Source organism: Perognathus longimembris, chromosome 13 (genome assembly GCF_023159225.1).
Source record: "Perognathus longimembris pacificus isolate PPM17 chromosome 13, ASM2315922v1, whole genome shotgun sequence".
NCBI classification, from domain to species: domain Eukaryota; kingdom Metazoa; phylum Chordata; class Mammalia; order Rodentia; family Heteromyidae; genus Perognathus; species Perognathus longimembris.
Window position 1 is genome coordinate 11,473,553 of NC_063173.1, and position 21,818 is coordinate 11,495,370.

A 21,818-nucleotide genomic window follows, 5' to 3' on the forward strand; every position below is an offset into this window, starting at 1 on the left:
TGCACCAGGGCAGAACGGCAGTTCCGTGGCTCACTCCAGGTCCCAGTGGGAGGGGCCTCGTGTGGGGAGGGGAGCAGGTGGGGAGGGGATACATGGAAGGAAGTCACGCAGTGACAAGCGGAGCCCCACTCTGCCCTCCAGTTCCCACTCCACCTGGCCTGGAAGGGCCAGGGATGCTTGCGAGTGTGCAGGGACCTATGGGGACAAGACCAAGACGCTGCACCTGATTCCCCGCCCAGCTCTTCACCCTGCCGAGCCAAGACCAAGGGGTAATGGAGGACGCCAGGGCGTGATGGAGGGGCCTTGCCGCCTGGCAGCTGGCAGCAGCCGGTCTCCGTCCTGGCTAGCATGTGAGCGTGCCTTTTCCTAGGCTGGGGGTGCAGACCTGCTAGGGCTCACACGGCAGCACCTGGGCTGCCTCCTGGGGCCCCATCCGGCACGCCCCAATCCCACACCCTGAAGGATCCCTCTGTGCCTGGACAGCCATGACAGTTCCTCCAGGGCCCTGCTCCGGCTGGTCCGCTGCACGCTGGCCAGTGGACGGGAGAGGCCAGCGAGATTCTTCCTTCCCGCCCGGAGGCTCCTCGGACTTGGCCGGTGGGCCTTCAGCCTTCTTTTTTCTCCTAATGGTGGTACCAGGGCTTGAACTCAAGACCTCACCATAGGAGGCAGGAACTCTACCACTGATCCACATCTCCAGCCCTCTGAACAGTGCCCGTGGTTGAGTTAGGGTCTGGCTTCCTGAGTGGGCACTCGGGGGCCCTGATCTGCCTGTCTGGGGCTTTCCAGACAGCGGGGCTAACAGGCATGCCCCGCCCTGGGCCTCGCGGCTTCGTGCTTGAGAAGCGGTCTTGTGTGCCCCCAGCTGGCCTCACAGTATGAGCCTCCTGATGTCGGCCTCTCTACTAGCCAGGATTAAAAGCATGAGCCCGGCACTGCTTCAGCGCCCCCCGTGCCTGCTCCGGCCTCTGCCCGCGCCCCCTCTTCCTGCCCTCTCCAGCCCCCCACTGTGCCTTCCTCACCCCCATTTCTCTCCCGGGCTCACACGACTGCTGCTCCAGCTCGTGAAATACTAGTGCACGCCAAGGTGTGCAAAAATACACGTCAGATTCTAAAGCAAAAACAAAAGGCTCGTTCATAATTTTTATATTGACTTTATATTGCAATGAAAATAACTTAGGAGTTAAAAATATTAATATCGTTCAAACTAAGTTCACCTGTTTCTCTCCGGTTTGGAATGTGGTTGTGAGAGCTTTAGGTCATGCTCGTGGCTCGCACTGGCAGCCTGGCCTCCGGGGAGCACAGTGGCACCCCGATGGCGGGAGGGGCGCCCCCGGTTGCCCTGGCACAGGGGCCGGCTTGGCACGAGGAAGGACGCAGAGCTGGGCTTCAGGAGCCGAGCTGAGCAAGGCACGGGGGAAAGGAACCTCCTCGTGACACCATTTCCACCTTTTATTACTTAACACGTGGACGGGATGGAGATGCGGGGAGCGGGGTGGCAGCGGCTTTTAATAAATAAGATAAATGGGGTGGGCGGTGGGCCCGCGCCTGCGCGGTCCACATAAATAACCAGGTGCTAAGCCGGAGAGGAGACACGGGCCGCCCGGGCTGGGGACCGGCGCAAACCACTGAGGCCGGGAGCACTCGGTTCCCGCCAGCACTTCGTCCCCACAGCTCCGGAGACCGGGAGAGGGGCAGGACTGGCTGGGCCTCTGCACCACAGCCCTGCTGGGGCTTTCAGTTCCGTTAAAAACAGCAGGGAGGGGCAGGCACATGCATTGCAGCCCCCTCTGCAGGCAGAGCCACGGTGGACAGCCCCACGGGGGCCCTGGAAGCGCACAGAATGGGCCAGATAAAGCTAGGAAGGGGGGGCGGGGCAGAGTCGAGCTCTCCCTGGCAGGACCCGGCCCGGAACCTACGGGGCACTGGAGAGGACCCACGCGTGAGCTGCTGCTCTCTCTCCATCTCAGTCAGAAAGGCTGGAAGCCAATGAAGGCCGAGAACGTGCTGGGTTCGAATCCAGGGGTGCCGGCTCCAGGCTCTTTGCTGCCATTCCCTTTGCAGGCCCCACCAGAAGAGGAGGGGGAGGCACAGCTGCTCCCGGCCCCAGACAAGCAGGCTGGCTGGTCCCCTGGTGCAGGCTAGACACCAGGTACAGGTGCCACGCCTCCGCCAAGCCCAGACCCGGGGGGACAAGATGAGCCGATGGGCTCTAGAACATGGCCGGGGCAGGCACAGGGCTGGGGTATCCTGCAGGGGAGGGTCTGGGGTGGCAGGGACAGGGCGGGGCTCTTTCTTGATCTGCTCCTGCACTCGCTGTGGCGCCCTCGGGCTGCCCACCTCCGCGCCGGGCGAACAGTCCCACCTCCAGTCCACGGCCTCGGCTGTCGTGTCCGCTGGGCCCCTCCATCTCGGTCCTCGAGTCCAGCAGCAGCTTGGCCTCGTGAGGGAAGAAGCCTTCGGAACCTCCCAGGGCCGGGCCAGGTGGCTCGGACCACACAACCCTCAGATGACCAGGTTGCTCTCACTCAGCCGGACCACATAGCGGTTCTCCTGAGGACAGGGGCAGAGGGGTTCGGAGCTAAGTCGCAGGACTCCTGGGCTCCAGGAAAGGAGCTCCTGTACCACCACCCCTACTTTAGTCGGGGTTGGCCAGGTGCTATCAGAAACCCACTGGAGCAGGACCTCACCCCGGCCTTGTTCTCCAGTGGGGCCTTCAACCACGTCGTGTGACTCCCGCCACATCCCAGCAAGGCCCGCTGCTCAGGAAAGAGGCCAGGTTGTGGGGAGTCGGGGAGGTCGCCCCCTGAAGGCCCAGCTTCTGTGATGGTCGTCACCTCAGATATTACTGAACTGGCCCGCTGCTCAGGAATCCGCGCCACACGGAACCTAGGGGGAGAAGAGGCAGGGCGTCCCCCATGAGAGGCAGGCGGGGGAGGAGGGCAGGCTCCAGGGTCAGCGCCCGAGCCTGTGGACATGGTGCCTGAGCCCTTCCCAACGCTGCGCCTCAACGACTCAGACTCAGGCCGGCTGGGAACTGCCGATCTCTCTGCCCCCCCTGCTGCTCAGCAAGGCCAGGCCACGCAGGCGCCAGCGAGCAGGGGCCCCGGTGACCCGGCACCCTGCCCACCCCGCCCACTGGCTGCTGTTGCGTTTCTCCCCAGCGCTCCTGTGTCTTCCCCCTTACCTGCCCACCGACAAGATGGTGATCTCGCCCTGGCGTCCCGCCTTGGCCCCGGCCTTGGGAGCTCTGGCCGGGTTGGGCAGGAGGCTGGGAGCAGGGGTGGTAGCGGCTGCAGCCTCGGGAGACAGCAGCACCTCCGGCCACTTCTTCTGGCTGCAGCGGGAACAGCAGGGGCCGGAGAGCGACGCGAGGCCCTGCACCGTGTGCAGGTGGTGGCGATGCGGGCAGCTGTGCGGCGCGCCGGGCGAGGCTGGCGGCAGCCTGCGGGAGGACATGGGGAGGACTGGTCACTGCGGCGGGTCGGGCCCAGGGCCGGGACACCACAGCAGGTAGACGAGGGGCAGAGGTGACAGGAGCCGGACCAGACCCGCGCGGGAAGCCCCTGGTGGCGGGCGACTGGAGGGTCCTGCTCCCCTCACCTGGGCACGGGCATGTGGCTTGTCTGCACCAGCTGTTTGCTGTGGTATTCTTTCAGCAGCTCCTCCAGGGCCGCCGCGTTCTCTGTGGGCAGCTGTAGTCAGAACCCAGCTCCAACGATGAAGGGGGCCACCCGTCCCCACCCCATCAGACACCCTTGGAACGACCACCGCTCTCATCCCCACCCTGGGCTGTGCAGTTTCTCCTCCAGCCCTCATGAAGCAGGCAGAGCTGGGCAGGACCGCGCCACATGCCACCTGACGGGCACTGGGAGGAGACCCTCCGCGCCCAGGCACCGGGCAGGTCACGCCTCTCCTCACCTTTCTTCTCGGTGATCAAGCGTACCAGGACCCCAATCGTGTCCTCATTGGCTTCCTCGTTCTGATAGGCAGGGTTGATCCCTGGGGAAGGAGAAAGAACCATTAACCTAGGGAAGGCAATGTTGAGCTCCCGAGCTGTGCCAGCAGAGGGCGCCCCAGGCCGTCGCACGCGACGCGAGGTGACCGAGCTCGGAGCCCGGCTCCTGCCGACCCGGGTTACAGCTGTGACTCCAAGAAGCCCAGCATCACCTTCCGCCAGGACAGCCCCACGTGCCCAATGGCTTCAGGGCCACCTGAATCCCAGTCTCTGCAGACCGTGTCAGCCTCCAGGGACATCAGGCCGGGGGAGCTTCCCCTGCCCAGAACGCCCAACCTCTCCAGTAAAGTCCCCCCATTTTTTCCCTGTCCGGGTGACTGCTAAACACCTTGGGCCCGAAGGTCTGAGAATGGGCCACTGTGACGGGCTTGGGGCCCGGCCGACTTGCACCCAGGCAGCAGCCAACAATTTCAGAAAGTACTGGGTTAGGAAACCAAGTGCAGTCCAGGCGAAACAGCCCGGAGTCAGCGCCTGCCTACCTGCTCGCCCCTCCCGACCTCACGCAGGTAGAAGGGGCTCCGGCCAGCCCCAGGCAGCCCGGGGCACTGCGCTGGGGTGCCATGTCACTCTAGATTTGGCCAAGAGGCCCTGAGGGACCAGGAGGGCATACAGGCTCGTTTCCCTCACGAGGTTTTGGCCAGGTAGGGAAAATGAAAAAAGGGGTTCGGGCCCCGGGGTGGGATAGGAGAACGTGTCTCTCCTGGTTCCAGGAACTGTAACCTGAACCACAGCCTGGAGCTGAAACCCGAGTGCCTAGTCGTGTCCATTCAGGGCAGCTGCCCGGAGCCTGACACAGGCATTCTTTTGGTTCCAGGCCAAAGGTCAGAAGTCACATTGAATATTTCAAAGGTCACCCAACCCTTGAACTAAGTCTCTGTCGGTCTCTAAGAAGTCCAGAACCCTCCGCTGGGCAGCTGTCCTGTCGCACCTCTACCCACCTCCATGCCTCAGCCTCTACCCCAGAGGCACCCCCTCTCCCTCACCCCCGACCAGGAGGCCCCCACGCCGGGCCTCACCAGTGCCGCCTCCGGGGCCGGGCCCGACCTCCTTGTGGGCCGTGCAGTGGTAGCCCTTCCGCTTGAGCAGGTTGCACACCAGGATGCCCAGCAGCCCCATGAGGCAGAAGACGGGCACGATGGCAATCACCGCGTACTGGGCGGCCGAGTCCTCGGGACCACCCGCCCGCGTGCTGTTCCCCGGCGGCCGGGCCTCGCCACCGCTGCCGGACCCTGCTGCCACCTCCACGCCACGCCGGGCCCGTCGCCCCCACTCTGAGCACCGTGGAGAAGGGAAGCGGGATAGAGAGACAGAAACACATCCCGGCGGGCCAGAGCCCGAGTTAGTGTGCGCATGGGCGGCTGCTCTGCAGCTGGGAAGACCAACACCAGCTCCCGCCCCTTCCTATTTTCCGCTTTTGGCCACCCACTCAACCCATCACCCCGAAAGGCGGCTTCCTCAGGCCCGGGCCTGGCCATTAGCTTCCATGTGCCCCTGGTGCTGGGGGGTGAAGAGCGAGCGGATGGGCACACGCGGCTCGTGCCTGGGCACTGGGGCTCAGGATCCCACCCTCCCACGCGTGGTCGGCGAACTCGGCCTCAGATGCCGGGCTCGGCGGTGAGGAGGTGTGTACGGGTGCTGTGTCCATCAGCAGGGCTCTCGGGGCAGGGACAGGGGACTGGGTAGGATGTGAACCCCTCAAGCCTTTAACTGTGGCCACCTCCTGCTGCAAATGGGCAACTGCTGGCATGCTTCCAGACCCCCTCCGCTGCTGAGTCCCCAACCCCGACAACCCTCGACCCAGTCCCTACTCACCATCACAACCCTGAGCACTCGGAGGTGCCCAGGAACATGGCTGACAGGGAACCCTGGGGGACCCCAGAGGCCCAAACCACCTGCAGGAAGAGAAGATGTCATTGAGACCCACCCGTCTCCAAACAGCTGTCCCCCAGAGAAGCTGGCTTCCTTCCTACCAGGTACCCCCGGTCCTGCCCCCTCCATTCCACAGGCGGGAAGGCTGAGGCGAGGACCACGATCTGGAGCTCTGGTGTCCCAGGCATGAGCTCCACTCCAAACCCCAGGCTCACCCAGGCTGGCAGCTTCCACACAGGGCATCCTGAGTCGCGGTGCCGGCCTGGGCCTCCAGCCTCCTTCGAAGGCTGCAGCGATCATGGGGCTGGCACGGGTGGGAACCCCAGGAGGCTGAGAAGGTGCCTGGGGGGCAGGACCTACATAACGAGTCCTCACCTGGGTCCTGTCGGAGAGAAAGGGTGAGAACAAGACCAGCAGCCAGGCCCGAGGCCCCTGGGAGACAGAGCGATGGCCTCAACACTTACAGGGTTAGGCTCTTCCCCAGGCGGACACAGCCAGGCCGTCGTTGCTGTCAGAGGGGCCAGGGGCCAGAGCAGCAGCTGGAAGAACACAGGTCGGGAGCATGGTGAAAGGCAGGAGGTACCAGGCATGGGGTCCCATGGGGTCATGCGCCTACTGCTGACTTCCTGCGGCTCTGGGAATGGGGATCACTGAGCACATCGCCCAGGCTTAAGTGGCACTCTTCTAATACTGCAAAGAAAGCCTTCCCTGTCCCAGACGGGTTGTACCGTCCGTGCTGGGGAAGGAGCGGAGCATACCTAGTGATGGAAAGTGAACTGCAGCCTCCAACACTCGGGTGTCAGGAGTTACATCTCTTCTAGCTCAGCAGAAAAATGAGGAAATGCTTCCGAATTCCTCTGAGTTCTGTCCCCTTCCTGCCACCTCCTCCACCCTCCCCCACAGCTGGGCATGTCATTAACCAGCCTCTGTTTATCATCCCTGGAGCCAAGTCTGCAGCTGGTGCTTACTATTCTGAGCCCCAGGCATCCTCCTCTGTGACCTCTCTCTGCAGCAAGCACCCATTCACACCCCTGCACCCAAACAGAACAAGCCACATTCCAAGTGAAAGGTCTTTTCAACACAAATACCTGTCCCCACCCCTGCCACAGTGACCTCCCTGCTTCCCAATCCCAGAACTCCTCTTGCTGGGGAGTCTCGGTCCTCCAATTTGGCCCAAGCAGGTTGGTGGGGTGCCAGGCACAGAGCACAGCCGGTCACCCTAGAGGTAGAGTGTCTCAGGATCTCCTCACTCCCTAGACCTGGCTGCCAGCCCCTGCAATGGCCTGAAGGCCTCCTGGCGAAGGCCAAGTCTTGCCCTCCCTGAGCTTCCAGTGTTACAGCAAGAAGATAACTTAGACCAGAGTCCAGGACACTTCCTCCAAGTTGGTAGGGGTAGGGAGCCTGGTTCTCAGATTCCATACCTGGAATCTAGGTCCCTAGACCAGGAGAGATCTCAGCTCCAGCATATAAGGTCTCCAAATCCTGGGGCTCGAATGTCCTCCAGGTCTCCAGCCCACCCTCCCCACTTGGTTCTGTGCCTACACCCACCCGCTGGCCAGTATGGCCTCCACCATGCCTGCAACTGCCAGTAAGCCCATCGCCTGGCCTGGGCGGGCTTGGCTTGGGACAGCTGCGTTCTTCTTGATTGGCATGCATGAGGCAGGCTGTGGCTACCCCAGCTGGGTTGCCCTCTCATGTCTGGGTGGGCCAGGAGGTATTTCCTACGGTCTGAAGAAGAGCTGAAGATCGCAGCCTCCCACCGCACAAGGGACCTGGGCAGCAGCTGTACCCTCTTCCCTGGAGGGCTGAGGTGCAGGGCTCAGGATCAGTCCCTCTCACTTTTCCCCAGCCCAGTCCCATCTCAGACTCACCACGAGGAGGCAGGACACGGGCGGGCACGGCTGGCTCAGCTTCATCATCAGGCCTGGGAGGGATCACCGGCCTGAAGCAGATGGAAGGGAGGCTCAGGGGCCTGGCCAGGCTGGCAGCTGCCGTCCCGTCAGCCCCGCCCCTAAGCAACTTTCAGGATGACAGGACTTGACAAGGAGTTGGCACAGCGCTGCTGGGCGGGCAGAACACTGGCCCGTGGCCAGCTTGCTCACACCCCCAGGTGCAAGCGTGAGCAGAGGTGGGGCTGCCTGTCTGGGACCAGCCTCCCCAGCCTGGCTAGGCTGCAAGGGCTGACACAGACCTCTGTAGGCTGGGGAGGCTTTCCAGGAGGAAGGGCTTCCTTCCCCTCCCATAAACAGCCAGGTGCCCAGGGGCACAGCAACACAGGGAAGCGAGGAAGGAGGAAGGAAGCACAGGGGAAGCCTGGGCCAGGCACCGAGGGGATGGTAACGCCGTCTTTCTCCCTCCTCCCCCCCCCCCCCCCATCTCTCTACTCTCGTTGGCCGCATCCAAGCAGCCAGAACTCTGCCAGGTCAGCAAACCTGCCACATTCACTCCTCTGCCTTCACTCTTGTTGCTTTAATTCTAAGGAAAGCCCGGCCCTCACCTTTCAAAGCCAATGCAATGGCCTCTTTCTGGAGGCGTTTCTACAAGCCTTCTCTCCCCTGCCATTCCATCAGAGACCCACTTCTCTGTGCCTCCCCCAGGGAAGGCTGAATCATGTCGGTCTGCATCTCTGCCTGCCCAGTCCCTGAACAGACGTGTAAGGCTGGGGTGGGCGTGGCGGCCTCCCCTCATCTCCCCTGCCTCCCGTGGGCTGGGCATGGCCTTGTCACTAGGGAAAGAATAATGAACAAGACAGAGGATGCCCTGTCCCTGGGGAGTTCGGTGGCAGGGACATCTGAATGGCAGGCAGACTAAGAGAGAGAGTGGTTCCAACTGTTAGTTTTTGGGATGTGGGAAGACACATAATAGATCCACAGGGGTTTGTACAAAGTGTAAAATCTAGAAAACCTGTGTTATAGCGCCCCAGCTTACCACCCCAGTCCTGGTTCCTCAGGCCCAGACTACTCCAGTCAGTAGATAGGCTGAGGGGACAACAGGCAGAAGGATTCAGTTCAGACAACAGAAGGGACCATCCCGGAATGAGGAAATTCCTGATGCCTTTCTCCGAGGCCTGGCTTCAGTGTCAGGAGGCTGAGTAAGCAGTGCGCCAGGCCTGGGCACAGGATACACGCAGCCTCCCAAACCCCAGGTTGCTCCTAGGCTTCACAGAGCCCAGCCACTGGCCTGGGGAAGGGCCCCAAGCCTGACAGGAGGCACAATGCCTGCAGAAGGTTCCCGATCATGCCAGAGCCCCTCTCAGGTGAGCAGTCCTGCTTCCCGCCTAGAAAAGGAGCCAAGGAAACGGATCCACCTGCCTGACCTGGGCCTGGCTGGGCACAGACCTCAGCAGAGCCAGGGATTTGAGTTACATGGGGCGGGGGGGAGGGGCAGTGGTCACATCATCCGTGGGACTCTCCAGGTCACTGGCAGCCTGTGGCTCCGGGCCCCAGGCCAGCTGAGGGGAAAACCAGGCACAGGGAATTCCAGGCCATAGAGTAGGTAAAGGGCACATCTGGCAGTCAATACTCAACAGATGGCACCCCTGACTCATCCCCTGACCTGCCCGTCCTCACATTAGGTCCCAAGCCTTCAGATTCGGTCACACAAAACTTGCACAGGCCCCGCACCAGGCTCAAATTCATCTCCCAATCCTTCAAAAGGGCTCGAGCTCACAGGCCTGAACACAAGGCCACCACGGGCCCACCTGGCAGCCCACAGCCTAGGCCTCCCAGTCCCTAGGCCAGTCCAGAGCACAGGGCTGCAGAAGAGAGAGCCCCAGGGCCACCCAACCCTGGTGAAACCTGCTGGGTGACCTGAGCTCTCAGGAGGAGCTGTGTGGCTGCTCACCCACAGACAAGTGTGAAGTGGTGTAATCTGGAGATTTCCAGAAAGAAAGTGAGGGTCGGGGGCCCAGACTCAAAGCCAGAGAGCGTCCACTCAGGTGCATTCACAGACATCCGCCGACTAGTGCCCTCCTGCCTTCTAATTATGCACCTTCTAATTACCCCAAACCAGCACTTACTCCAGTCTGGCTGCCCAGCCCCTACACTCTGCCAGACTGAGCCCCCTGCCAGATCTGCCTGGTCAGGCAGAAAGGCCCAAGCACGCATGTGTGCACCAAGGCTCTTCAGACCCCTGCCCCTAGAGCCAGAGACCCGAAAACAAGTTCAAAGGGAGAAGCTCAGCTCCCCAGCTGAGAGGGGGATTTGTGAATACCACCCCCCCCACCATGCCACCTTGTCCAGAAAACCTGCACAGTCAATGTCCCAAAGCCCAGCACCTCCTAAGGGCCACCTAGAGGACAGCTAGCAGAGAGGGGGAGACTGAGGTCCAAGGACCTCTAATGGCCCAAGAGAGGAGCCACCTCCAGCCACCCTGGATGAAGGAGGAGGGCTCTGGGTTCTATCTAGCAGAGAAGGAAGTTCGTAGCTCACAGGCCACCTTTCCTCCAAGTCCCTGTCCCATTGCCTGTCCCATTGCCGCCAACTCCCTGTTGGACCGGAACCTCTTCTTTCCGGGCTCAGTTTTCTCATCTGCAAGATGGGGTATGTATCCCCCAGGGAAAAAGGCTGTCATGAGCTTCAAGTCACGGGATTTCCTCCCCAGCTGCCCTCCTCTCTAGAGGCTACAGGTTTGTAATTAAGCATTTGTCTGCTTACTTGTTTATTGCCTGCCCCCAAGCAGACAACAAGCAAGGACAGGGTGTCTGCTTTATTCAGCACAAAGCCCGACCCCCAGCCTAGGTCTGGAGCAGTGGCCTCCACCAAATGGGCTCATGAGGGCAAGGAGGGCTTCCTCAGACCTACAAAATACTAGAAAACAGCGCCCAAGTGATCAGAACCAGAAACTCCCCCAGATGAAAGCCCACACGCACAGCCACACCAGGCCCTCAAGCTGCAGTCAACACTGGAGGTGTCAGAGGCTCAGGAAAGAGCCTCCCTGGAGGCCTCTCAGAAAGAGGAAGCTATGCACCAGCCCAGGCCTAGGCCTGAGGGAGCTTCCCCTTTCTTAGAACTGAACCCCGGGGGCCACTCCAGCCCCTCCTCCTCCCCCAGCAGGCCCTCCCCTCCAACTCACTTCCCAAGATTTCCCATCCTGCAGCCTAACTCTGGCCTGGCTTGGGGCTAGTTCCCATCACCCTCAGAATGGCGTTCTGAGGCCCTGCCCTCTGCCAAGCCCCTAACATACGCACACACCAGCCACTTGGAGCTTCTCTCAGAGACACACACACTACTTGCTGTTTCCTCAGCTCAGAAACCCCTCCCATCACTTGGTCAACACCTCCACTTCCTCCAGCGCTCCGTTCAAAGTCACTTCCTCCTGGAAGCCTCCCCCACCACCGCCTGGCCTCCACAGGGCATGCGTGGCTAGGTAAGTGGGCTGCACAAGGGATAGGAGGCTGAAAAGTCCTCAGTGGATGGCTCAGCTTTGTCAGGGAAGGGGACAGAGAGCAAGCTGAAGACAAAGGAAGCCAGGTGAGGTTGTGGGTCAAACACTAGACCTGAGGCCCTAGGCTAAGGTGTGAACAGATCTGGGACAAAAGCCAACTCTGCTCTTCCCTGGCTTTCTGGCTGTGGACTCTCCCCTGCAGAGGACTGTCATGGGAGTGTAATGTTAGAACTCACATTTAATTATTGGTACAGGACGAACAGAGTAAGCCCTCAAACAGTATTCAGCATGCCCCATTTTCCCTCCGCGGAAACTGTGATGAGGGAAGGGACATGTCCATGACAGCAAGTGAAAAGCACAGGTGAGGTTCTTTATCTCTATGTCCAATGCCCAGCACAGACTCAGACTTACCGCAGATACTCCCTCAGCCCCTCCAGGGAAGGAAGGTATGGGAGAAGAGTCAGGACAGATAGTGTGGAGTGTGGACAGACAGTGCCACGCTACCCAACCTCAGCTGCAAGCCCACAAGTCTGCATTTCCCCCCAGGGTCTCTAGGGTCCCTGAAGGGTTACACAGAAGAAGGAGAGGCAGTAAATGATTTGCTTCTCAGCAGGCAGCCCAGCTGCCTGCCAAGTGAGGGGGCAGAGGGAGCTGGAGGTAGGCAGGTACCAGGCCCACCTGGGGCAAGGTAAGGAGAGAAGGCAGACACTGCTTGTGCGGACCTCCTTCCAACCTCAAGAGGAGGGTTGCCTGGAAACACAGCTGGACACAGGCCTCCCTCAATGGTGGCCACACTAGGCAGGAATACAAAGACTACCCATCAATAGAGAGATCCAGGTTAGCAAGGGACCCAGTGGTTCCCTGGCAACTGGGGCTGAAGTAGGGCAGTGCCCACACTGGGCAGCAGTGAGGCAGCTAAACATGGGCCTGTTTTCCCTTCTCCCATAACAGAGGGAAAAGGACTCACCACCCCAGGCCTGGCTCACTTCTCATGGGAAAGGTGCACAATTTTGTTTCATACCTGGGAAAACTGAGATCAGCAGAGGCCACATAGCTAGGGCTGGAGCCCAGGAGGGCCTCATCTCTGCCTCTCCCACCATAAGCTTCAAACCTGGCCTGGCAGGTGGATGTTCACAGAGCAGAAGTAGAGCACATACAAGGCTGTTCCACTGAGGGTCGATTACAAAGACCTAGGCAAGGTTCCCATCTAGCAGTCCAGGGACCTCCAGGATTTGCCTGCGCCCATGCTCACTTGTCTATTATGTCAATCAGTGCCAGCTCTGGCAGGAAAAAGTGCTGAGAACTATAGGAAAGAGGAAGACTGGGAAAGCCTGGGAAATCCCAGGAGGAGGAAGAGGTCCTAGGGTAGGGAGAGAGAAAGAGTAGGGTAGACCCAGAGAGGTCCGGATGCTGGCTCAGGGCCACTCAGTGAGGAGGTCGCTGCTCACAACCCTCCACACAGCCTCGAACAGTCATGGTCTCCCGGGTCACCAAGTCGAATGGGTACCTCTCAATTACTGGTCTCCTAGTCCTGTACCATCATGCTGCCAGGAAACAGCTGCCCAAGAGCTAGGCATGGTTCTGCCCTTCAGATCTCCTTGCTGCCACTGTGTCTATACTACCATGGCTCAGGTGGGTGAAGTGGGCAGGAGAGGCTGAGGAGGTAATTTGCTCCTTGAGGCCCAGAAAAGGGCTGAGGTAGCCAAACCTGGCTCTTGAAGCTCCTCCCCGTCTGGGTAGTGTATGAATGCAATCTCTCTCCTTCCTGTGCTGAGACTAAGCTACAGAAGAGGATGTCTCTGATCGATCATCTCTGAGCCAGATCTGGGGTTCCCCAATAATCCTTTCACTAAGCACCTACTGCATGCCCCATTTCCTCTCCAGATTGGTTGCTAATAGAACCTCTCAAAGACAAGGTTTCATGCTCCACACTGGAGGAGACTGAAGCTCAGGGAAGTTGAGTAGTAACTTGTAATGGCATAGTCTCAAAGAAGACAGGCTACTCCCTCTGGGGTGGGGGTGGGCAGTAGGAAGTCCTGGCTTGTGACCCCAAGTCTGGCATGCCCGCCCCACCCCAGCCTGCAAAAGCATCACCATCAACCTGGTACTATCAGCACCATGGGTCAGCCCTGGGCCACATTATCCCATCCCAAGACACAACAGCAAGGGGCCTGGGATGGGCTAGGGGACACTCCACTGCAACCTCCTACCCCAGATGTACACCTGGCACTAAATCACTAACGAGCCTGGGTAGGCCAGAGCCTGCTCGGCTCAGGTTCTGTCCCCAAGATCCCTACCTAGGTGACTGGGGCAAAAGTTTTGAGAGAGACTGAGCAGAGATCACCGGCCATCATGCTCTCTCTAATTCCCCAAGCTTGGGTGCTGAGGAGGGAAGTTCCTCCTGAGGCCCTACAGACCAAGCCGTGCTCAGACACAGGCTGAGCAAGTGTGTTTGATGGCAGGTTTGGGAGGGATGAGGCTGGGCTCTGAGCAATTCGTCTGGGCTCACACTCCGGTGGGTCACTTTCTCTTTCTGAGCTTCAGGTCCTTCCCTGCCAGTGGAGGTGGGATGCCGAGAGGATTCTGGAGCGCTGTAAGCAGTGCTAGACTGGGAGTGGCAGTTCTCACCAGTCTTATGAAGGCTACAACAGGAACCTAAACTAAGCACCAAAGCCAGGCTTACCCAACAGCATAGGTGGAAATTCGTGTCCATTCCTAGCCAAGCTTCGGGCCCACCTGCCTCTATGCCAGGCTAGGCCACAGTCAGGAAGTCTGGAGAAGTACCGAACAGGGACAGTTCAACAGTCCAAGCCTCTGTTTCCTCTCAGTAATAGGCATCTGTGCCTATCCAGCCAAACTCACGGTGTGGCAGAAAGCCCAGAGGGCAAACCTGAGCAGCACCGCTTCTAACAACCAGGCTGAAGCCCACGTATCCTCTCTGCAGGAAGCCTCCCTGTTGCGGGAGTCCTCAACCACTGGCTCACAGTGCCTTATGGCCCATCCCAGAAGCACAAAGGCCCCCTGAGCAGGGGGGCTCCTTGAGCAGGGTGAGCAGGGTGTGTAAGAGGTGGGCACACTGCAGGAGGACCCTCTGCTCTCTCCTTTCCTTCTTGCCATGAGCAAACAAAGCCAAGTTTAGCAGCTTCCGTAAGCCCTTTGCCTTTCTTTCCACCGCCTTCAGACCCTGCCTCTAACTGGCTGTAGACACCCCTGTCCATCCCCCTCTGTGTATACCGAGTAGCCAGGGCACACTCTCACAGACACATGGGCAGTTTATTTATAGAGCGTTCATCTTTCCCAGGGTGGCTCAGGAAAGAACTGTGGACTTCAAGTCGGACAGACTGTCTTTGTGACAGCAGGGTTTTGCAAGTATCTTTCCCTGTCAGCCTTCCATTTCTTGCCTGTAACTGGAGGCACTGATGACACTCAGAAGCAGGAGGCTGAGATTCCATAGCCCCAGGGACCTAATGTCAGGGCTGAGGGCTCAGCGGGGACACAGCACTAACTCCTGTCCCAGGCTCCCTCAGCCCCACACCCAGCAGCACCAAATCTAGCCCGCGGCTCAGCACAATGTAGTTACTAGATCTGCCCAGATACCAGAACCTAGCCCAAACCTGGGTGGGAAGGGGGAAGGGGGGTAGGGTGAAAATAATCAGGACCTGCTGGGTGATCTCAGACAAAGTCTTTCCCTCCCTGGTCCACCTCAGTATCCACGTGGCAGAAGGCTCCTCCCTGGTCCCACCCCCTTATCTACCTGGTTCCATAAAAGGGCAGGCTAGGCCTGGTGCTGAATATCCATCCCATCAATAATTCCTGCCGCTGTTTTAGCCAGGCTAGCCTCCTCCTTCCCTGGAAACTGACTCCAGCATTGCCACACAGCACCCAGCCCTCCCCTCCCACTTGAGCCCAGGCCAGAGCTGTATGGGGAAGAGCTGTGTGCAACAAACTGGGACTATTCCCTGTGCTCTGAGTTTTAGCTCCCCCGCATAAGAACTTAAAAAGTAAGGGGTCTCCATCAAGTTCTGCTATGGGAGATGCTAAGCTGGGCCTGGTACACAGCAAGGCCTCGGCAGGGACAGTCTCCCTGCTGGCCCAGAATGACAGTCTGCGGAGGGCTATGGCAAGCACCAAATCTACCCGACACACAGGAGTGGCCTTGGGCCTTTGTCTCACCCCTAGCATAAACTCAGACTCAGGCCATGGTGAACCTCACCTGGGTGCAAACCTCCCTGTGCCTCCTGAGAAGCGGGCACTGGGATCCCAGGTGGTTGCCCTTCCTTACTACATGCCTCCCCAGTGTCAGAGGGCCAGTCTGCTGGTCAGACCACTGGAGAAGCAGTGCCCATGGGTAGCTCCACCTGTGCCTGTACCCTAGCAGCAAGAAGGATGTACAGCAGGTGGACTGTGATTGTGAAGGTGAACTGACAGGCTCAGAGGGTTTCTTGGGTGAAACAGACTAGCCAGCCCACAGGGTTCTAAAAAGGGGAGCAATAAGGCAGCATTGGAGGCATCTGGCAGGGAGAGATGCGAGTGAAAATGAAAGTTACAAGATCTTGGAGAAAATGGCCTCAGGTCAGAAATAGAGTATGCATTCTATTCTACCAGCAACAGGCAAGACTTCAGGGAGGTCACTGATAGTGTGTGGAAGGCTGGAAAGGGAGTAGAGAAGCTGGGATAGGAGTCTGGGCACAAGAGCAGGGCCTGAGCAGGTTCATAAGAGCAGCTTGGGTTTTTGTTGTTTGTTTGTTTTTGGGGGTGTCTTTTCTGCTTCCTATACTGGCCCATGTCCAGCAGGCCAAGTAACAAGTGGTAGGTTAAAAGATAAGTACCCTGTCTGGAGGGGACAGCCAGAACAGCAGGGCTCTGGGGGCTTGGTAAGTCCCTAGGATTTTCAGAGCCTCAGTCCCTCCCTCTGAAGGACTGAGCTGGGCTTGCTGGATCTGACTCATGACCCTATGTGTAGGGCACACTGACGGCCCCTCAACATCTCCCATCCACGGCCGAACACAGATACAACTCTCCTACAACTATTATGCCAGTTCCAACTGGGGCCACAGTAAAAACCCAGCCTGGCCCTCTAGCATCCCTAGAGGCCCACGTTCCCAGAAAGGTCTAGCTGGAACAGGGCAGAGGGTGGAGCTGGGGGCCTTCCACAAAGGCAGGGACAGGAGAGGTTAACCCTTGGTTAGCCCTCCTTCTCTTTCTCTCCCTCCCAGGCTGTGAGCTATTTCCACCTCTTTGCTAGGGATGGAAATAACTTGGGCTCAGCCCCTGGAGACCAAGACACAGCTATTTTCATCAGCCCCAAGAAGCACAGCTCCAGTCGTTCCAGGGAAGACTGAGGGATGCCTTGATCGGTAAGGCCAGCTCTATGCCAGGCCACAGGAGTGGTCAGATCTAGAAGAGGGTATCTGGGGAGAATGGAGAAACAGGCCCAGGGAGGATGCACCAGCTCCAGGTCACTCACTCCATCTGCTCCCCTTCATGGCAAATGGGTAGACTTGGGAAAGTACTTCTAGAACAACAGCAAACGGGGCGGGGGGGGGGGAACCACCTGGATAAGGACAATTTTAACTGCCACCCTAGGCTGTGCTGACAGCTCAAGATACTCCAAAGCCAAATGGATACTCACTCCCAAAGCTGAGTGCCAGCTCTTAGAAGGCAAGAAACAGACCTTTCTGGTGACCTCTGAATGGAGTGAGAGCTGAGGGAAAGAGGAAGAACAAGCAGATCATGTAACCCACCCACCTACAATGTATGAAACATGTGCACATACATCATACTGAGAATTCACAGTGGGACGCCCTAGCAAGATCAGGCCTGGAAGCTCAAGAAAGCCACAAGTAGTTACCAGGAAGGTGTGGTCCTCTTTAAGTACCTCACAGTGTCAGAAGACTTGAATTCCAGTCCTGGCACTATCCTAATTTTACACGACCTTGGGCAAGCCACTTTGCTTCTCTGAGCCACAATTTATTTCTCTGAAACAGAGAAAGATTCACCGGGGCGGGGGGCGGGGGGGAGATTTAATCAGACAGCACATTATAGTGTTTAAAAAAAAAGAGCCTGGGTCCTGCCCCTGCCACCAATACAATCAACATTTTCAGAAGATGACAGAAGCAAACAGAACTTCCACATCCTACATAAAGTAGGTACAGTACGTACCCCCACTGATACCTCCTGGGCTAGGGAGCCCAATATCCACCCACTTTGACAAACCCTACCGACCCTGCTCCTGGAGTAGGGGTCCTTGGAGGGGGTCTTGCCCAGATGGAAAAGGGGCCCTATTCCAGCAATCCAGGGAGAATATAGCTTGCCAGACCAAAGGCCATTCCTGGGAAACAATTTTGTGCCTCCTTTGTCCTCTGACTGGGAAGCTGAAGAAGGTAGACATGAGTCAAGAAAGTCTATGGATTAGGGCCTATGTGGTCTATGGATCCATTTTGGAATGGAGGACAAGGCAGCCTTTGGGCGGGAGTCTGATGTTTCCTTAACCAATTGTGGATAGGGCTGTGCCCCTAACACTGATGAGCACCTGGGTACAGCCCCAGGTTTCCAGCTTCCCCAGCAGGAGCCAGGCCCCAGGGCCCCCGCTGGCTGCAGTCTTCTGCCTGAAGGGAAGGGAGAACCGAGGCAGTTGACCCAAAAACAATAGAGGATCCCAAAGTGATGATTCACAGTCCATTCACAGCCTGACACCTCTGTGTGTAGACTGGGAGACTGAGGCCCAGCAGGGGTAAAGTCTGAGAGTAAGACAGACAAAGCTGGCCCACGGAGATGATAAAGTTTACCTAGAGGCCCAGCTCTGCCAGGTGTGGGGACTTGGGTGAGTGTGTGCGATGGTATAGTGCTACTTCACCAGATGCCACTCGGCTGGGGTCCCTCTTCGTCTGCCAGGCCCAGTCCCTCCGGGTTCACCCCCCCCCACTCCACCCCCCTCACGACAATGATCTCCCGAGAGGCAGACTCGGGGCAACCCACTTCCTCCGGCCCCCTAACTTACTTACCCCTCCTCCACATTAGCCAGAAAGTACCTGACAGTCAGACACACACTCCCAACGACTCTCTCTCTCTCTGACCCCACATGCACGCTAAGACCCGAGTGATTCAGGGCTCCCCGGTGTTACTTGGGGTTCTTACACTCGCCTGGTGCTAGCGCTGCGCTGGCCACACGGAGGGCCACCCACGTTCGGTGACCCCAGTGACCTGGGTCCCTCACATACAGTGGCGCACACGCGCTGCCGGCGTCCGACACCCAGAGTCCCCTCTGTCACCCGCCAGGCTCGGCGTCACCAGCCAGGGTCCCGGCCACACGTTCGCCTGGGCCAGGCCGCCTCGCGAGCCGCGTCCCGCACCGCCACGGGCTGACACTGTCCAGGCCACCCCCGGGGGCCAGGGACGGCGGCTTGGGGGTGCTGCCGGCCCCTCTCCCCAAGTCCCACGGCTTCCCTCACACACCTTGTGACCGGCGCTACGCAGGACCCGGCCGGGCCCACGAGTCGCGGCGGGAGGACGCGCAGTCCCGCGCAGGGGGGCTCCGAGGCCGGTGCGCGGAAGGCGCCGGGACGGGACGGGGATTGCGGGAAGCGGGGATGCCGCATCCGCCACGCCAGCGAACTTCCTCCGAGACGCGGGGAGCCAGGCTGCGGGGGCCCCGCGCGCCCTCCTTACCTGGCCGGCAGCTCCCGCTGGGCGCCGCGTCCACCTCAGCGACACGGCCCGGCTCGGCTCGGCTCGGCTCGGCGAGCGCCCGGCCGGCCGCGCTGCCTGCGCGCCTTTTGAATGAATCGCCGGCCGAGCAGGGAAGCTGCGCGGCCCCGCCCCCCGCGTCACGCCCGCCGGCCCCGCCCCCGACGTCAGAGCTGCGGCTCGTGGCCGCCGGCCCCCGGCCCCCGAGGCTCCGAGGGTCCTGCGACTCTCGGGCCCCCGCGGCGCTACGCTACGTCGCCATCTTTCGAGACCCTGTGGAACTGCAGGACCTGCGCGGGAATGGGCGGCAGGGCACCCCCACCCCGAAACAGATGATGGAGACTTGGATGCTGCTTAGGTCCTGTGACCATTGGCCTCGGGACTGGGGCCACGGTTGCTCCTTCCCCGGGCCTTCTCTTCCTCCTAGATGTCAGTGGCCAACAAGAACGACCTCACGGTGACATTGACCGAGATGCATTGTACTCATAACCGCTTTGGTCTGAAGATAATAAAGCTGGGCAGCTGGTGGCCCACACCTGTCATCCTAACTACTATCCGGAGGCTGAGGTCTCAGGACCCCGCTGTGAAGCTAGCTGGGGTTTTTGTGGGATTCCCCCCCACTCCCAGTCCAAACTCCAGGACACACACACACACACACACACACACACACACACACACACGCCGGGCACCGGTGGCTCACGCCTGTCATCCTAGCTACTCAGGAGGCTGAGCTCTGAGGATCGCAGTTCAAAGCCAGCCAGGGCAGGAAAGTCCATGAGACTCTTTATCTCCAATTAACCACCAGAAAACCAGAAGTGGTGCTGTGGCTTCAAATGGTAGGCCACTAGCCTTGAGCAAAGGAGCTCAGGGACAGCACCCAGGCCCAGAGTTCAAGCCCCGTGACCTAAATAATAACAAAAATAATCATTATTATTTATATAACTTAAAAATAAAAGAACAACCTCACTTTGTCTTGGTGGAGAAACCCAGGCCCATCCCTAGAATCCCTCATCTGCTTGGTAAGAAAATACAGGCCAAATTGGGAATATGGCTTAGAGGTAGAGTGCTTGCCTCACATGCATAAAGCCCTGGGTTTGATTCTTCAGCACTACATAAACAGGGGGAAAAAAAAAAACAAAAACGGAAGTGGTGCTATGACTCAAGTGGTAGAGTGCTAGCCTTGAGCAAAAAGAAGCCAGGAACAGTGCTCAGGCCCTGAGTCCAAGCCCCAGGACTGACAAAAAAAAAATCAAATAAATAAAACAAAATACAGGCATGGAGGTCTATTATAAGAGGCCCACATGGGCTCTTGCACAGTCTTCTAGCCTGCTCCAAATTCCCCCTGCATCTGCCAGAGGTTTAGTCCGCCTCTCCATCAGGACAGGCAATATGCTCTTTTCTTACCTCACTACCAGCTGTCCCTGCCAATTACCAATGCCAGAAATCAGAGTGCCCAGCAGTTGGACATGGTGATACATCCCTATAATCCCAGCTTTCAGGAAACTGAGGCCCTGTCTTAAAATTTAATTAAGCTAGGTGCTGGTAGCTCACGTCTGTAGCCAGCCAGAGCAGAAAAGTCCATGAGACTCTTTTTTTGTTTGTTTGTTTGTTTTGTCAGTGGTGGAGCTTGAACTGGGCACTGTCCCTGAGCTCTTTTGCTCAAGGCTAGCATTCTACCACTTTGTGCCACAGCAATACTTCTGGTTTTCTAGGGGTTAATTGGAGATAAGAGTCTCGTGGACTTTCCTGCCCTGGCTGGCTTTGAACTGTGATCCTCAGATCTCAGCCTCCTGACTAGCTAGGAATACAGGTGTGAGCCACCAGCGCCAGGCTTCCATGAAACTCTTATCTCCAATTAACCACCAACAAGCCAGAAGTAGAGCTGTGGCACAAGTGGTGAAGTATTAACCTTGAGTAAAAAAGGTAAGCTCTCAAGGTCTGAGTTCAAGCTCAAGTACTAACACACACACACACACACACACACACACACAATTAAATTAAAACAACAAAAATAGAGTATCCAGCAAGACAGTATGGTTACACAAGCCCGGGTACTATTCATTCTGTAAATTGTACCCCTGTGTGGCCATGATGTGTCAGAACCAGAGGTAGCAGCTCAGTAGCCAGAGCGTCTCCCACTCAGTACCCTTAAGGAGCTCTCAGGTGGTCAGGACATCAGAACTGGGAAGAAACCCAGACAGCAGGGAGGGCTTAGTGCTGGGAACAGGCCTGGCCAGGGTCAGGATAATCACAGCCCATGAAGGAGATGGAGGAAGGTAAATACTTCTGTTGGGAATAGATGGGCTGGGGTGGAATGCTAAACAAATTGAGTCATTGAATCTGTGCCATGAGGGAGAGGAAAGGTCAGGTCCCCAGAGTCCAGAAAATTTCAGGAAGAGAACTGGATACCTGAGTGGGGGTGGGGGGTGCGAGGGTGCAGGGGAAGAGTTTCTATTGCTCTTGGCTGTGTCTAGTTTGTGGGGGGAAGGGCAGAAGGCGCTCCCTGATACTGATGTCAGAACCATGGATTCAGCCCCCTCAAGTGTCAGTGGTGTTCCCTACCCCCGACTCCACCAGAGCTGGGGGCAGGAATTTCGACGGGACACTGCATCCCATCCCACGAAAGAATTGGGGGGTGGGGGGGCAGCCAAAAGGCCAGAGGTGCCTAGGATGCCCTCAACCCTCAACCCTAATGCCAAGGTCTGGGCTCCAATGATGGCATTTCAGGTATCCCTTAATAACCCAAATGATTTTGGGTCAAGGAGCACTGGCAAGTACTCAGGCATTCTATAGAGTTCCCAGGTTCATCTTTACTATCAACCCTCTGCGAGGCATTGATCAAATCCCCCTTTACACTCAC

The 21,818-nt window shown here is 58.4% G+C and overlaps 2 protein-coding genes across 3 annotated transcripts in view; both read right to left on the reverse strand.

The window, feature by feature from the left end:
- Positions 1-1,434: 1,434 nt before the first annotated feature.
- Relt (RELT TNF receptor) lies at positions 1,435-19,060 on the reverse strand. Of its 2 annotated transcripts, none has more exons than XM_048359816.1 (11): positions 18,941-19,060; positions 7,759-7,829; positions 6,352-6,426; positions 6,103-6,269; positions 5,831-5,910; positions 5,035-5,289; positions 3,922-4,002; positions 3,604-3,685; positions 3,188-3,445; positions 2,691-2,889; positions 1,435-2,553 (listed from the first exon to the last, which is right to left on the reverse strand). In XM_048359816.1, exons 2-11 carry the CDS (start codon positions 7,804-7,806, stop codon positions 2,506-2,508), a joined length of 1,293 nt encoding a protein of 430 aa, XP_048215773.1. In that variant the 5' UTR covers positions 7,807-7,829; positions 18,941-19,060; the 3' UTR covers positions 1,435-2,505. The 2 variants fall into 2 exon arrangements, with proteins under 2 accessions (XP_048215773.1, XP_048215772.1); XM_048359815.1 differs by lacking the exon at positions 18,941-19,060 and adding an exon at positions 17,124-17,238.
- Arhgef17 (Rho guanine nucleotide exchange factor 17) overlaps positions 14,955-21,818 on the reverse strand; it is a 75,293-nt gene continuing 68,429 nt past the window's right edge. The window contains exons 21-22 of the mRNA XM_048359812.1: positions 17,203-17,207; positions 14,955-14,965 (exon numbers count right to left, since the gene is read on the reverse strand). The gene's annotated coding sequence lies outside the window, so the exon portion shown is untranslated. The remainder of the gene's footprint in view (positions 14,966-17,202; positions 17,208-21,818) is intronic.

Coding starts and splice junctions, on each gene's coding strand:
- Relt (XM_048359816.1), bottom strand. CDS start 7,806: ATGATGAAGCTGAGCCAGCCGTGCCCGCCCGTGTCCTGCCTCCTCGTG. Junction 4,003..5,034: donor CGGCCCCGGAGGCGGCACTG/GTGAGGCCCGGC, acceptor CTCCTTCCCCAG/GGATCAACCCTGCCTATCAG. Junction 2,890..3,187: donor ACCATCTTGTCGGTGGGCAG/GTAAGGGGGAAG, acceptor TTCTCCCCCTAG/GTTCCGTGTGGCGCGGATTC.